Genomic DNA, 15,312 nt, shown 5'->3' with positions numbered 1-15,312 from the left:
AGGTATGTCTTTAATTTTATAGGATTCTGTGTAATGCTCTACAGTATTCAGTCAATGTAAGATGCCCCCATGTTGTATGTTACCAGCATTGAAACAAGATAGAGCTACGTAAAAATATTCTGCAGTAAAAAGTCTTAATTTTTAAATACATGACATGGCAACTTATGCCTTTACTTCAATAAAAAAAGGAGAGAGAGGAAAAAAAAAGGTAAGCACAGTATTAAATTAAATGCATGCCAGTTTCTTGATTAAGTATATTAATGTTGGTAGTTTAATGACTTTGGTTGGCAAATACATCACACACCTTATTGCCAAATGCAATAATTATACACCTACAGATTTGTGTTGGCTATAGATACAAAGGTCACTTCGTCAATAGAATCTCAATAAATAATTCTTTGTACAGATGTATACTGACTAGCTACTTAGCATCACCTGAGAGTCCAAAGCCACCACGGGCATCACTGCTGGATTGGTGTCCAGGAAATTATGCCTGATGGCATTGTTTCATATTCTTCTTGACAGATCAGAATATAATACTATCTTCAGCAGCAAGCTGAGTACTGTACTGCATATTCCATATACATGGTATATAATTATCGTTCACTTTAAATTACGAGTGTAAATAGTTCGTAATATTTCAGTCATGTAGTGACTTTCAGTTTGTTTTAATATATGGAGCACTGTACTGTATTGTTGCACTGCATTTTTTGTGAATATGACTGAACCGACAGGGAATTTAATAAGTTAGTAATTACTTGGCCAGCAGATTTGACAGCTGGACAGCGAAGGGTGGTGAGGGAAAGATCTGATGCTGGACCATTTTTAGAATGGAACTGGTAAGAGAACTTGCTCATACTCCTGATGTCACAAACTTAATGTCCCACACTTTTCAGTCCACCAGATACATTATGGACTGTTATGGTGACCATCCATCCTTCCATCCATCATCCAATCCTACACTGCCCCATGAGGAGCGTAGAAGTCCGGGGCTAAGCAGTTGGTCCCGACATTTAAGATGAATAGTGACCAGTCATTAAATATATAGAAGGGAATCACTGGGAAATGTTAAGGATCCAGGATACTGATATTTGGTGCAGTAACTGCTTTGGATTGACTGAGCAGGAGGATGTTGAAGCCTTTTGTGCTAATGAGGTAAATTGTGCTGTTGTAAAAAGGATGGAGAGTGGGACATTGAGATGTTATCAGTGTGGAAGGAGACTGAAGAAGAATAAATGACTGATAATAATAAATAATAATAATGCAGTACTACTACTAATAAAAATAATAATAATAATAATAATAATGAATAATAATAATAATTTTAAAGGTAGGATATGTACATTAGGAAGTAGACTGCTATTATCATGAGAGAAGTAGAATAAAGAATGAGATGAAAGTTGAATAATGGTGGAAGAATTCAGAAATATATTGTGGAAACATTGACCTAGATTTGTAAATTTTTCGGTTTCACAACATGAAGTCTTATTAACACATTCATCCCGTTCCTCATCCATCGCACGACTGCTATGATATATTAAATAAGGCACTCATCAGCCTGTAAAACAGAATACCAACCTATAAATTATGCATCCTCAGATTTACAACAAAATTCCATTTTTACACACATCATATTTGTTATATTGAACATTTTTCATTGTGTAATGAAGATTTCTTAAATTGTTAAGCACTGTACTGTACCGGTAAATTTAGGATAAATATTGTACTAGAAATACCTGTTATGGGTCCCTGTCAGTATACCAGGGCCAGATTTAGGCATAAGCTAAACAAGCAGACTTCACAGTCTGAAGGAGCCTGTTAAAATACGATTTTTTAAAAAATCTGCTGCAGTTTTATTATAGCTTATATTTAAGTAGCAATTTTAGCTATTAACTCACCCTGCATGAATTTGTTATGCATCCTGGTGGCATTCTTGTCAAGTTCAATTGTTACAGAGCCTTATTCTCTGATAACAGTTGCCAAATAGGGCCCCTACAGCTTCCCATAGCTTAGGGCCTCACCATATGTATATCCAGCCCTGCAGTTTACAAACATTTTTGGTTAACCCATGAATACAAGTCACAGCTCATGCCATGCCAAGCAAATCTGCATTTCAAATTTGCAGATTATATGGGTTAGTGATGGAGTTTGATAAATCATGGACCTCGTTTAATTCATACATTGTTGTTTCCCACCTTTCCCCGTTTTATATCAACTGCAGTTGCTTTTTTCTAACCATTCAGTATTTTTTTTTGCCTTAAATGCATACAGACATCATACAGACCTAATGAGCAACAAATGTAAGTTCATTTATACATTCATTGAATGTATGCACATATATATGTATGTATGTAGATTGGCAGTACCACAGGTGCTTCATTTGCTGTCTTTGGATGTAGCCATCTTCCATCAGCTTTCACTTATTTTCTGACAGCTAGTATTGTCATTCATTCATCTTAACAGAGATCCCCCCCCCCTTTTTCAACCAGTTTTCCATGGTTCTGTGGCAGAATTAAGACGGTACTACTGTATAGCCCTACAACCAGTTCTTCATGACTAGCACCATATTTCAGTGTTCATCTCTGTTACAGCTCACCATGCAAGATAAAGAGGTGGCAAATTTAGGCCAGGTTAAGCTGAGCAGAGTGTAGATGATATAAGCTACTGGTACTTGTTAGTTTATCCTGCAGTGTCCATGGAAAGTTAAGGGCATGGATAATATATGAATGAATGTATGGCCCAATATACAAGGCACTCTCAATAAGTTCATGTGCTGTATTTTTCTCATTATTTTTATCATTTTCGAATAGGATAATTATCCGTTCGTATATTAATAAGCTTTAGTTCTGTCATTCCCTAATCTGCATCCTTTACTTTCCATATGAACATATTTGGCATCATTTTTTTTTTAATGCCCTGATGTTTGTTGATGTTATCATGTTTTCACAGTGCACTGTTCTGAATATTACTTTAATTTTTCTCACTCCTTCTGTAAAGTTGAACTCAATTTTCATGCCGCAATATGTATGTCCTATTTTCTTTTTTTGACCATTTGTTCTTTGCACTGAAAGCTTATTTGAAACACCCACATCCAGCTTCACACATCTTTTGCATATTATATCTGTTGTTTTTCCTTTAACAGCATCAGTTCTTTGTATTTTCTCATATTTTCTAACCTGATAAACACTATATGTAATACAGCTGTGTTGAATCAGCAACAAAGTTAGAGATTTCTCCATTCTTATAGTTAATAAAATGTGAGGAAGACAGTTGCAGAGATACATAACTTGATGGAAGACTGTTGGACGGTGACAGTTTACACAAGCAGCCCCCAAGGGAGGCATTCTGTATGAGTATTGCAATGTAAGGAAAAACAAGAGGGAATAATTGCAGGAAGAGTCACAAGTTTCAGTAGGATGTGTAAGATAAATCAGTTATCTCTCACTCTCGGGTACTTTCCCTTTCTGATGCACATAAGGAGATCAGCAGTTGGCCTTTGTGCTATGTGCTATATAGTACATTAGCCCCATTGTCTTTGTATAGTTCTGTAGATGATTGGTGAGTTAAGAAGATGCTCCATACGGTAGTGTAAAGTGAAAAATGTAGAATATTGTAAAGGTAGTGTTAGCTTTATCAGCAGTACAGATGAATAACTGGTATTCTACAAGTATTCTCTCTAGTATATCAAAGTGTGTTAATTACAGTTTCATTTTCTTTTTTCTGATAGGTGGCTGGTGGTTTAGTGGTTAGAATGCCCCAGTCAGAGTGAAGGCCTTGTATAGGGTCAGTCCTCAAGAGCTGACTACAGTAAGCTGCATGAAATCAGGTACTGTTTGCCAGAGTAATTGTTCTTGGTTTTGAAATGAACTTGTAGCCATGTGAATTAGATGTAAAGGAAAATATGTCACATTTTTCATAGACCAGCTGAAACTTGTGAGACAGCCTGAGTACTTTACGCCTTGAATCCAATGACTTATTTTAAATTTATTCATGATATCTGCAATAATTTTAATGAGCATAGGGAAGATTTTTCACACTGGGGACTGAATATACTGTAGTCTTCTTTCACCTCATTTACAAAAGGTCTCCCCTAAGCTAAGTAAAATTATCTTTATGTACTGTATGTAGAATAAATCAAATTAGATATTGGATTGAAGGGCATCAAGGTAAGGAACAGAGAACTCAAAAGAGAGTCCATGGGTCATTGTGAGGGTTAAGGAGTGTGGGGGAAGTGGGGGCAAGGTCTGAGGTGTGTGTAGTTAGAAAGTCTTGTGGAGATGGGTTGACCAGGCCATGATCAGAAGGGGTCAGGATAGTGTTTGGGAGAAGGTTGGATGCTGACATGTCACTCTGAGGTGGAAGAAGTTCAATTGTGGGTTGTGAGGGGAATTTGTGTGTGTGGTTTTGGGTGAGGATGGTGTTGGGCTGAACCATGTCAAATTCTGCAGCCAGTGAGCGCTGCGCCACACTCCTCTGCACCTTGTCTGCCAGTTTTTCCATGAGTGCCCTCCTCTCAGGTGACACTACTGGAGATTCCTTCTGTGGTGGTGAGTCAGTTGGTTGGGAGTTCTGTGCCACCACCCTGTTTGCAGTCAAATTTCCTGCCTTGCCATCTGCTCCAGACAGTGTGGCAGCTGAGGCAAGGGCTGTGAGGCGCCGCTTTTCCTTCCTGCGTTCATTTTCCCGCCTGGAGCGTTCAGGGTTGCTGAGCTTGGCTGCTGCCCGTCGCAGCCTCCTCCGTCCGTTGGAGAAAAAGTTCTTGACTGTTAGGTAATGAAGACCCAACTCTGAGGCAATGTGCAGAGCCATGCCTCTTGATGGCTTCTCTGTCACTCTGAAGATGGAATCCAGTGCCCGTCGCTGCAAGGGACCAATCTTTCCCTTCCCTGAGCCAGGACTTCCACCTGCAAGAGCATCATCTTTATCATAACCCTTATTCCCACTGAAAAAGATGGGGTGAAGCAGGATCAGAAACTAAGAAAGAGAAAGCATGAAAGTGGGAGAGTTACCAATACCATGCTCTGTAAAATTGGCCACAGTCATTCATACATCATTCAGGCTACCTTCACATAGTTTATTTCTTGCCCATACTGATGATGGTTACAGACAAATTTGGGACAGAGCTATTCCATCAGTTACCAGATTTTCAAAAGGTGTCAAATCCTTGTCATGTACTTTTCTGTACTTAGTTATGTACTTTTCTGTACTTAGTTTATCCACTCATTTCTGTTCCTTGTCAGTTCAGTAGTGTCATCATCTTCCGTACATCACTCTCTCGCGCATTTACTGTGCACATCCACCTTCATGGCCTATCATACCTTATCCTAGCTTCAGACTCGTTCACATAACGTACGTCACTCTCTCACACATTTACTGTGCACATCCACCTTCGTGACCTACCATACTTTATCCTAGCTTCAGACTCATTCACATAACTCTTTCCACCACAGTTTGACATGCCCCACAGATATTCATTCTGCCCCCTTCACCATACTTGGTCATCTCTTCATGTAGCCCAGCCACATCTGCTTCCTTTGCCAATCTTCAAACTCTTCTCTGCATTCATCACTTCTGTCATAGTCATGTTTTCAGGCACTACATTCCATCTTTGTGTACCACCAAAACTAGTATCATTTTATTACTGCTCCTTATTTCTTTTCCACCAATAACAGTACCTGGTAATTAACTTTGAATAGTGTTGATAAATGACAGTAAAAACTGAAGATGAATTGAAGTAATTACTACTATATTGTAAAGTTTTAGCTGAGTTTTTTATAATACTGTGCTAATGTAGTCTTTAGTGATGAAATCATGAGTAGAGTACAGTTCTGCTTGAGAATCCTATTACTAGTAAGACATTCCTTGTGTGAGATGTAACTCCTTCAGTTGGGTGATGTATTTCTAGTTTAATTCACAAAACCGTGACTCAGTATATGAGTTGTGAGAGTATCTTAGTTCCATCAGATGAAAGAAACCAGCGCTGAAATAATTTGTCAACAGCAAAAAGTAATCAGAAATACATCATTGTTGTAGTGGTGGAGTTAAACACCTACCCTGTCCCCATCCTGCTTGAGTAGCCACCTCCAACTTGTGGTTTTGGTCCGAATCCACTGTGTCATGCAGGCAGCCTAGTCCAAAATCATCACTTTGACCATTAGAAGTGTTAAGACTTTCATCACAGAAGCTCCCAGAGAACTCCTCATAGCTGGACATATCATCTTCAAGTTTCATGTCCTCATCACCCGCATCCATTGGCTGGTAGTGTATGATGCTTTGGGGGAACTTGAGCTCCTCATCTTGCGGTTTGATGTCTTGGAAGTGGGCAATGTCTGAAGAGAATTTTAACCCATCCTCATTTGATAACTCCTGCGGGAACTTGAGGCTGTGGGAGGTGATGGTGGTGATCTCGGGGTCATAGATCATGGCATCGCTGTGGCCTGTTGTGTAATCTGGGGTGTTGAGCGGGGCAGGGACCGTTAAGGTTGAAGGGACATCATAGTACCCATCACCATCCCCTAAACTGGTCTCAAAATACTCAAACTCTGCCTGTTCCAAGGGGTACTGTGGCAGGTCGTCCAGTGGTGATGATCCCGGCCCACTGTCTTCGTCCATCCCCAGCCCCCCAGAGGACCCCACCAGCTCCATTTGTGTCAGCATTTTCCCCTCTCACAAGTTAAAATAGTACATCCAAGAGTGTTGTTAGAGCATGTGGAGAGGTTGGCTGCTACCTAAGTGTTTGTAACAAGTTCCAGACCCGCATATGCAAAGTGGTAAAGTGTATAGTTGTAGTCATTACTCAGGAGGCATTATCACGTGTTGCAGTGCATGTAACATGCCCCACAAATTACTCATTTTGGTTTAGATTTGAACCATTTGGACGATGTGCCATTTTATATTCAGTGTGGTATAGATGATCAATTGTATTATTTTGCAGGAGGGACATGAATGTGAAAAAAAAAAAAATCTTATGAGATTCGAGTTAAGACTTGGGTTTGAACGTCAGTGCTCTTTGCAGACAATGCTTATTCTTGTCAGGTCTCTTAGTGTATCTCTGATTTGAGTGTTGCAGTAGCAGTTTGGTGTGAAGGGTTGTGAGTGGCTTCCAATCTTCCTCCCTTTCTTTAGACCCCTTCTTTCCTCGGCCCTTCTCTTGCATTTAGTTGTTGTTTGATGTTTGGCGTCCAGTGCGTTGTGGAGTGTTGTGCAGATCCTCTAGTTATTCATCCCTGAAAAGAGAAAAATATTATGGCACCACATCAGAGATGTTTGTAGTGGCTGTCAGTACATTGTTTATAGTTACAGCGATATAAAACATTATTGTAGTGTGTGAAAAATAATTGTTTGTGCATTTCTCGGTTTTGATATACATTTTATTGGACGAATACAAGTGAAGAGTGATAGCAGTGGAAATGAGCATGTGGAGAGAGACAGATGACTGAGGAAGTGATGGTGTGTGTGGTAGAGTGGATGTGCTAGACGTGTGCATTAGGAGAAATACTCTGAGATGGGTTTGTCCACTTGGCGAGTAAAGAGAATGAGAGATTGACAAGGAGCGTATATGAGGGATGGGATAGAGAGGTACGAGAGAGGGTGTGTGAGTTGGAGAGCGGGCAACAAGATGGCAGAGGACAGGGTGACATGGAGTCAGTTCTTTTTTGGTCACTCTGCGGGATTAAGACGTCTGGCGTTAGATATATAGATAGGCAGATAGATAGATGGAATTCCTTACAAATTACAACATTGGCGCCAAAGTCTTACACATTCATGAGGTTTCGGGTTATTATTATTATTATTACTTTTTTTAATGTAAGACAGAAGTACCTCTTTCAGATTCAGTAAAATATGTGTACTCGCATGAAAATTATAAGTACAGTTTAGCTCCATTTATTACTTAAATTGATAATTCTCTCTCTCTCTCTCTCTCTCTCTCTCTCTCTCTCTCTCTCTCTCTCTCTCCCACATTAACATCCCCGTAAAAATATTAACACGTGACTAACCAAAGATTTCCAACTTCAGTTAATAGCAAAAATAAAAACTCCCTTCTCAGAGAACAAATTATTATATCACAGAAAACCGATGATGTAACGGCAAGGTCCCAAAAAATTACATGGTTGAATTATTAAGTGAATAGGAAGTGGAACGAGACATTGCCATTGCATCACGAAAGAATCGATGTGTGTGTGTGTTCTTACCTAATTGTATCTTTACAGGAATGAGTCAAGCTCGTACTGTCCCGTGTCTTAAACCATATTTATCGTACATATCCTTAAATTTGTGAATTGTTTCGGCATACACTATTTCATTCGGTAGTGCATTCCATTGATCAGTTGCTCTGTTTGGGAAACTGAATTTCCTTACGTCTTTATCACCTCTCTTCTTATGCAGTTTTGTGTGTGTGTGTGTGTGTGTGTGTGTGTGTGTGTGTGTGTGTTCCCTTACCAGATAATGAGAGTGGGGGTTGTGTGCGTGTGTTTCCCTGTCAGAGAGAGAGAGAGCTTTTCCCTACCAGAGAGAGAGAGAGAGCCTGTGTGTGTGTGTGTGTGTGTGTGTGTGTGTGTGTGTGTGTATGCGGGTATTGCCAGGCCTCCACCATATACCACCAGATTCCCCTCGGCCACACCCTCCCATTTCCTGTCTGGCAACTTTTAGCTTTCTATTTTTCCGTGTATCTGTCTATATCCATTTATGTTTATCTGTTATCAATCTGTGTATATCATTATGTAAATTTCTGTCTGTCTGTCAGTCTCTCTATGTCTGTCGGTCTCTATATCCGTCTCTGTCTACCGATGTCTGTCTTTCTACCTTTTTTATCTGTCTATCAGCAGTATTTATATGTATGGCCGCAACACACGAAGAGTCATCCTGAAATTACTCTCTCATTTTCTGGGACAGCGTGTAATCACCTCGTCCAGTAAGCATAAAATTATAATACAGTAGTTAAAAGAAAATAGCGAACTGCATGACTTTAGTTTATTTTCAGGGGAAGAGAGAGAGAAGGGGAAAGATAAAGCTCTCCAACTTCCATCCCGTCGCCAAGATAAAGCCACCACGTGCACGGGTTTCTGAGAGAGAGAGAGAGAGAGAGAGAGAGAGAGAGTTGAAAGTGAGTCCGGGTGCGTATGTGTGGGTGGATGGATGGATGTGTATGAGGAATGAGTGCGGTAGGGGGGGCGTTTGGGCTGTGGGTGGATGTGTATGAGGTATGAAGGGATGTATGTGGGTGGGAAGTGAGTGTAGGGCGGTGTATATGTTAGGGATGGGTGTATGTGGGCGGGAAGTGAGTGCAGGGCGGTGTATGTGTTAGGGATGGGTGTGTGTGGGTGGGAAGTGGATGTGGGATGGTGTTTGTGGTGGGGTGGATGCCTGTGAGACGGAAATGAGTGTATAAGTAGGGTATAAAATGTAGATAGAGGAAGAGTGTAAGAGAAATGAGTATTGGAGTGGATTATGAGGTGTGGATAGGGCAAGAATAGGTTGGAAGTGAGAATAAGGATGGTGCATGTGATGGGGATGGAGCAGGAGTGGATGGGAAGTGAGTATGGAGGTGGTGGATAAGGTGTGGTTGGATATTTGTGGATGTGAAGTGGGTTGATGAGGTGTGAGTGGGAAAAGAGATGGCGGAAAGTGAGTGTGAGGATAAAAGAATGAGTCAGGGGAGGGAAGTGAGTGTTAGGGTGAAGCATGAGGCGTGGGTGAGGCAGGAGTGGGCGTGAGTGTGCTGGAGTGTGAGTTATGGGTTATTGAATGGATAGTATGAGGAAAATGATAATTGTTACCCAGCACGAGTTTGTAAGGAGAGAGACAGAGAGAGACTATGTAAAACAGAGAGAGGGCGTTTAGAGAACAAACCGGAAACAGGGAAGGGGAGGACGATGTAGAGTACAAACAAAGGGGAGTGGACGAAACAAAACAAAGGATGGAGGGTGAAGGTGACGAAGTGGTATGTGTGTGTGGATGGGTGGAGGCAGGTGTGGAAGGTGTGGAATTAGAATAAGTCAGGTGGAAGTTATTGAGGGAAATGATCGGTGTGGAAGGTGTGGGATCCGGATAGGTCAGGTGGAAGTTATAGAAGAAGGGTTGGATGTGGAGATGGGTCTGGTAAGTGTGAAAAATCTGATATAAAATTAGGAGGAAGCTAGTGAAGAAATGGAGCGAGTGTGGAAGCAGGGATGGAAACGAGGACAGGAAATAGGTTAAGCAACAGGTGTGGATGAGGTGAAAATGAGAGTAGGGGAGGGAGGGTAAGGCTTGGAGTAGGTGATGTTGAGGGGGAGAGGGAGCAGGTGTGGGAATGATGGGAGGGGAAGGGAATTAGAGGGGGATGGTTGGTGGGTGGGAAGGATCGAGGGAAGGGGTGGTATGTGAGAGGGGTAGAAGGAGAGGTAGAATGGTGCTTTGGTGAGATATGGAGAGGAGTTAGTGGGTGTTTGGGGGAGAGGTAGGATAGAATGGATTGGTGGGATAGGCAGCAAGTGGGCTGGGGAAGGTTTGGAGGGTAAGGGATGAGAAGGGGTGGGATGATTGTAGGGGAAGGAAGAAAGGTCGGGGTGATGGATGGGGGGAAGGTGAAGCAGAGTGAGTTAGCAAAGGTATATGGTAAAAGAGATAGGAAGGGTGGGCGGTGTGGAAGGAGAAGCCGGTTGTGGGTGGGAGGGGAAGGAAGGAGGGAAGCGATGGAGGGGGGGGGGAGATGGTAGGGAAGGGGGATATCCGATGAGGGAGGGGAGGGGTGAGGGGGGGTAAGGGGGACAACGCAGGTGGGTCCACGAGTCTCACATCTGTTCCCTCACCTGACAACTCGGTATCATTTTCCCTTAACATTCCATCCAACACTTATATTAACACTTCTTTACGTCTTTGCATAATAGCACATAATTTACTATACTGTTTAGGTGTGTCTTATCTGTCTCTCTGTCTATTTGTCTGCCTGTCTAAAACATTCCATTCGTCACATATATTACCTCTTCACACACTACCACCTACTTCACCACTCTGTGTCTTTGTATCTACTTGTCTGTCTGTCTTTCTGTCTGCAAATACAAATCATATTCACGCAGGGAATTGACTGGTAAGTTACGAGAGGGAAATTGATCGGTAAGTGCGATTTGTGAATACGGTAGCTTAGTAACAAATTCTGGGAACACATAACTTAAGTGATTCGGAACACACACACACACACACACACACACACACACACACACACACACACACACACACACACACACACACACACACACACACACACACACACACACACACACACACAGTCACTTGTTGCATGTGATTCGTAGGTATGTTGATATCCACACGAAAAAAGAAACACGAAATGTCTCCAACGCTTTCCAGTGTTGGTATCATCAAGGAAAACAAATAAGTACCTTTCCTATTAATATTCCGTCGTCACCTTAGATTTTGTCCCATTCGTGTTTCGTGTTTTTTTTTCTTTTACATCGGAAGAGTTCGTGTGTTTCGTATATTTGTGTTATATCGTCTTTTCCTCAAGTTATTTAGTTTTTCTGTGTGATGTAGGATTTGTTCGTGTTATTTAGTGTTTTTTTAGTATGTCATTTTCTCGTGTTCTTGCTTGTTTCGTTGTGTTGGAATTGTTCGTGCTGTTTCTTGTTTTTGTTTTTTTTCGTGTTATTTAGCGTTATTTTTATTATAATCGTCTTTTTCTCTGGTTATTTCCTGTTTTCTCGTGGTATTTCTCTTCCTCAGATAAACAGATGATTCCGTAGTCGATACCCGTAGAAAGTTTTGCCATGAGAAAAGGCGGGAAAATTCCAGAGTGACTTTTTTGGGAGGGGATGGAGTTTGAAAAGTATAATGACGTGATTCCGAGGATAAGTCGCTAAGAAAGAGGTGCTGAGGAACTTTCTTAACCGACAAAATTACGAACTTTTGACCCATGGGAAGGAAATTGGCGGGAAAAATTCAGAGTGACCTTTTGGTTGGTAAAAGATCAATATTTCCGTTACTCTGCTTACACGAGGCTCACAGTATTGGTGCGTGGGTGGGGGGGATGAGGGGGACGGTGGGGGTGAGGGTGAGGGGTGAGAGCGTGGGTGAAGGGGAAGGGATAAGGATGAGGAGGTGGGGGTGATGAGGTTGTGGGTGAAAGGAAGGTTAAAGCGAGGGTGAGGGGAAAGGGTGGTGTTACTGGTGATGAGGGTGAAGGGATGGATGATAGGGGGGGAGGGTGTGAGTGAAGGGGTAGTGAGGGTGAAGATGAAGGGAGGGTGAGAGTAAGGGGGTGGTCACTATCTTCACCACATCATCATTATCTCACCATATCTCCCTTTTCTCCCTCCATCTCACTATGTTTCACCATACCTTTCACCACTGATTCACCATCCTATCACTACCCTTCATTACCATTCATCACTCTTGTCTCATCACTCGTCTTCCTCCCCATCACCACTCCCTCCCCATCCATCTCACCACCTCTCTCACCATAACATCACTACCTTTCAGTACACTCACCGTCCCGTCGCTGTCACGCCACACTTTCATCACACTTCACCACACATTCCCCATTCATCTCACCACACTTCACCACACTTTCTCCATTTATCTCACCACACTTTCCTCATTCATCTCACCACATCTCACCACACTTTCCCCATTCATCTCACCACACTTTCATCTTCCTCCTCATCACCACTCCCCTCACCCATCCTACCAGCCATCCTCACCACACTTCACCACCCGTCACTTCCTCCGTATCCTGGTCACTTCCGGTAAACATCGTGCTTACTTCCGGCGCATCCCTCTTGTCTTGTGTCAGCCCGTACGACTTATTTGCGATGCTGACTTACGCTACAAATAGGTCTTCTGCTGACTTACGCTACTCACAACTCAGCTGCTGACTTACGCTACTTACAATTCCACTGCTGACTTACGCTACTTACAACTCTTCTGCTGACTTACGCGCTTTCAACTCTTCCGCTGACTTACGCTACTCACAACTCTGCTGACGTACGCTGCTCACAACTGCTGACTTACGCTACTCACAACTCTGCTAACTTACGCTGGCCACAACTGCTGACTTACGCTACTCACAACTCTGCTGACTTACGCTGCTCACAACTGCTGACTTACGCTACTCACAACTCTGCTAACTTACGCTGCTCACAACTGCTGACTTACGCTACTCACAACTCTGCTGACTTACGCTGCTCACAACTGCTGACTTACGCTACTCACAAATCATATATACGAGGAATGGAGTGGAGAAAGGTATGAGAAAAGGGGGCTGGCTGGAGTAAGGACAGACTGATGACAGAGGACACGATGACATGGAGGCGATTTGTTTGTGCCTCACCCCTTATGAAATTAAGACGTCTGGAGATTTTGTCTGTCTGTCTATCCATATCTGTCTATCTGTACATACATACATACATACATACAATACATAGATACACACACACACACACACACACACACACACACACACACACACAGATAGACAAACAGACTTACCTCTGTACATATTTACACTTCTTACTTAACGCAGCCACTAAGTTACGTTTTATTTATAGTGCGTTACCGAATGCTCTGCTTACATGCAAAATTTTCTTCCCTGACCATACTCCTTTCACCTTAACTTGCCCCAGATTGTCCTCTTTTTGCAGCTCATTTCACGTAGCTCAGTGGCAAGATAATACTACGGCCCTACATCCTTTCCATAGCACTTCTTCGTGACTAGCACCATATTCTAATCTCTCACATCTCAGTATTCATGGTGGCGAGATGGCGGTGGGGTGGCGGGGGACAGGGCGACATGGAGGCGAATTGTTTGTGGCCACCCCTTACGGGATTAAGGCGTCTGGCAATAGATAGATAGATAGAGATGCCAACTTTACGCCAGGTTGAAGTGAACAGAGAATAGGTGATAAAGATACGTGTAAGGCGGGTTTCCCCCCTTTTTGTCGTCTTTCTCCCCTAAGATTTGTATTTTTTTATCCATTATTTATTTATTCTTATTGGGGAATTGAGAGCGGGTGTGGCAGAGGTGGTGATGATGATGATGATGATGGTGGTGAGGATGATGATGATGGTGATGATGATGATGATGGTGATGACGATGATAGTTATTGTTATTGGTATTATTATTATTATTATTATTATTATTATTATTATTATTATTTTGCATAAGTTGAATTTCTTCCTTTGTCGGCTGAACCTCTGTTTGCTGTTATGTATGTGTGTGTTTTTGTGTGTGCGTTTGTGTCAGTATGTGTGTGTGTGTATATGCGTGTGATTACCTCCCGGATGAGTGTGTGTGTGTGTGTGTGTGTGTGTGCATACCTGTCTAGCATACGTATACTGTGTGTGTGTGTGTGTGTGTGTGTGTGTGTGTGTGTGTGTCTAGCATACGTATACTGTGTGTGTGTGTGTGTGTGTAGCGGAGATGGTGCTCACTTCCCCGTCACGTGAGCGGGGTTGGTGGCCTCTCCGTCTTGAAGCCCCCCCCCCCCCGCATCACCATTATAATCCCAGATTGTGACGGAAAGAGAGAGAGGGGGGGGGGGAACAGGAACAAATCGTGACATGAAGAATGACTAACGTGTGTGTGTGTGTGAGTGGGTGGGTGTGGGTGTGGTTGGGTGCGTGTGAGAGAGACAGACAGACAGACAGAGAAAGAAGAGGAATACAGGAAAAGTTATTGACAGAATAAGAATGGCAGTAACGTGGCTTTCACTGTTAATTTAGTTCATCATATTTCTTCTGTAATCAAGTCTGTGAAAATAAATAAATCTTCCAGTCAGAACATAATAAAATCTATGTGTCTATCTGTCAGTCAGTCTATCTATCTGTCTATCTATCTATCTGTCTATCTATCTGTCTCCTCTATCAAACGCCATAATCTCGAAAGGTGTGACCACAAACGAATCGCCTCCATGCTATTCTGTCCTCTGCTATTAGGCTGCCCTTTCTCGAACTCGCACCCCTCTCGCTGTTAATATACTTCTCCACATCACCTTCCCATCTCCCCCTTCCCTTCCCCACCCTCATCTCACTCACGTACACTCTCCCAGTCACTCATTCTCCATCCTCACCACATAACCTCACTCATATACTGTACACTCTCTTAGTCGGTCATTCTTTATCCTGTCCATATTATCTAACGTTCATACACTTTCCTAGTCAATCATTCTCCATTCTCTCCACATCGCCAAACCCCAAGATATTTCTAATGCTTTCTGGTACATATATTACACAATACTTTTATGGAATCACAATACTTTTAGCTGTTGTACGAAAAGACAGTAATCCTCCCGCGTTGACCGAGATTGTGACGAAACCAAA

At 42.3% G+C, this 15,312-nt stretch overlaps 1 protein-coding gene across 3 annotated transcripts in view; it reads right to left on the bottom strand.

Moving 5' to 3' along the window:
• Positions 1-2,458: 2,458 nt before the first annotated feature.
• LOC145396520 (uncharacterized) overlaps positions 2,459-15,312 on the bottom strand; it is a 23,525-nt gene continuing 10,671 nt past the window's right edge. For all 3 annotated transcript variants that reach the window (XM_080269896.1, XM_080269897.1, XM_080269895.1), the window contains exons 2-3: positions 6,054-7,226; positions 2,459-4,904 (exon numbers count right to left, since the gene is read on the bottom strand). In XM_080269896.1, the coding sequence (XP_080126022.1) occupies positions 4,183-4,904; positions 6,054-6,657 (1,326 nt within the window). In that variant the 5' untranslated portion in view covers positions 6,658-7,226 and the 3' untranslated portion in view covers positions 2,459-4,182. The remainder of the gene's footprint in view (positions 4,905-6,053; positions 7,227-15,312) is intronic.

The sequence above is a fragment of the Coenobita brevimanus genome, chromosome 38 (assembly GCF_032717465.1).
Source record: "Coenobita brevimanus isolate Jiangsu-jjx chromosome 38, ASM3271746v2, whole genome shotgun sequence".
Taxonomy (NCBI): domain Eukaryota; kingdom Metazoa; phylum Arthropoda; class Malacostraca; order Decapoda; family Coenobitidae; genus Coenobita; species Coenobita brevimanus.
The sequence above is the reverse complement of the archived record's forward strand: the minus strand, read 5'-3'. Positions and strand labels throughout refer to the sequence as shown.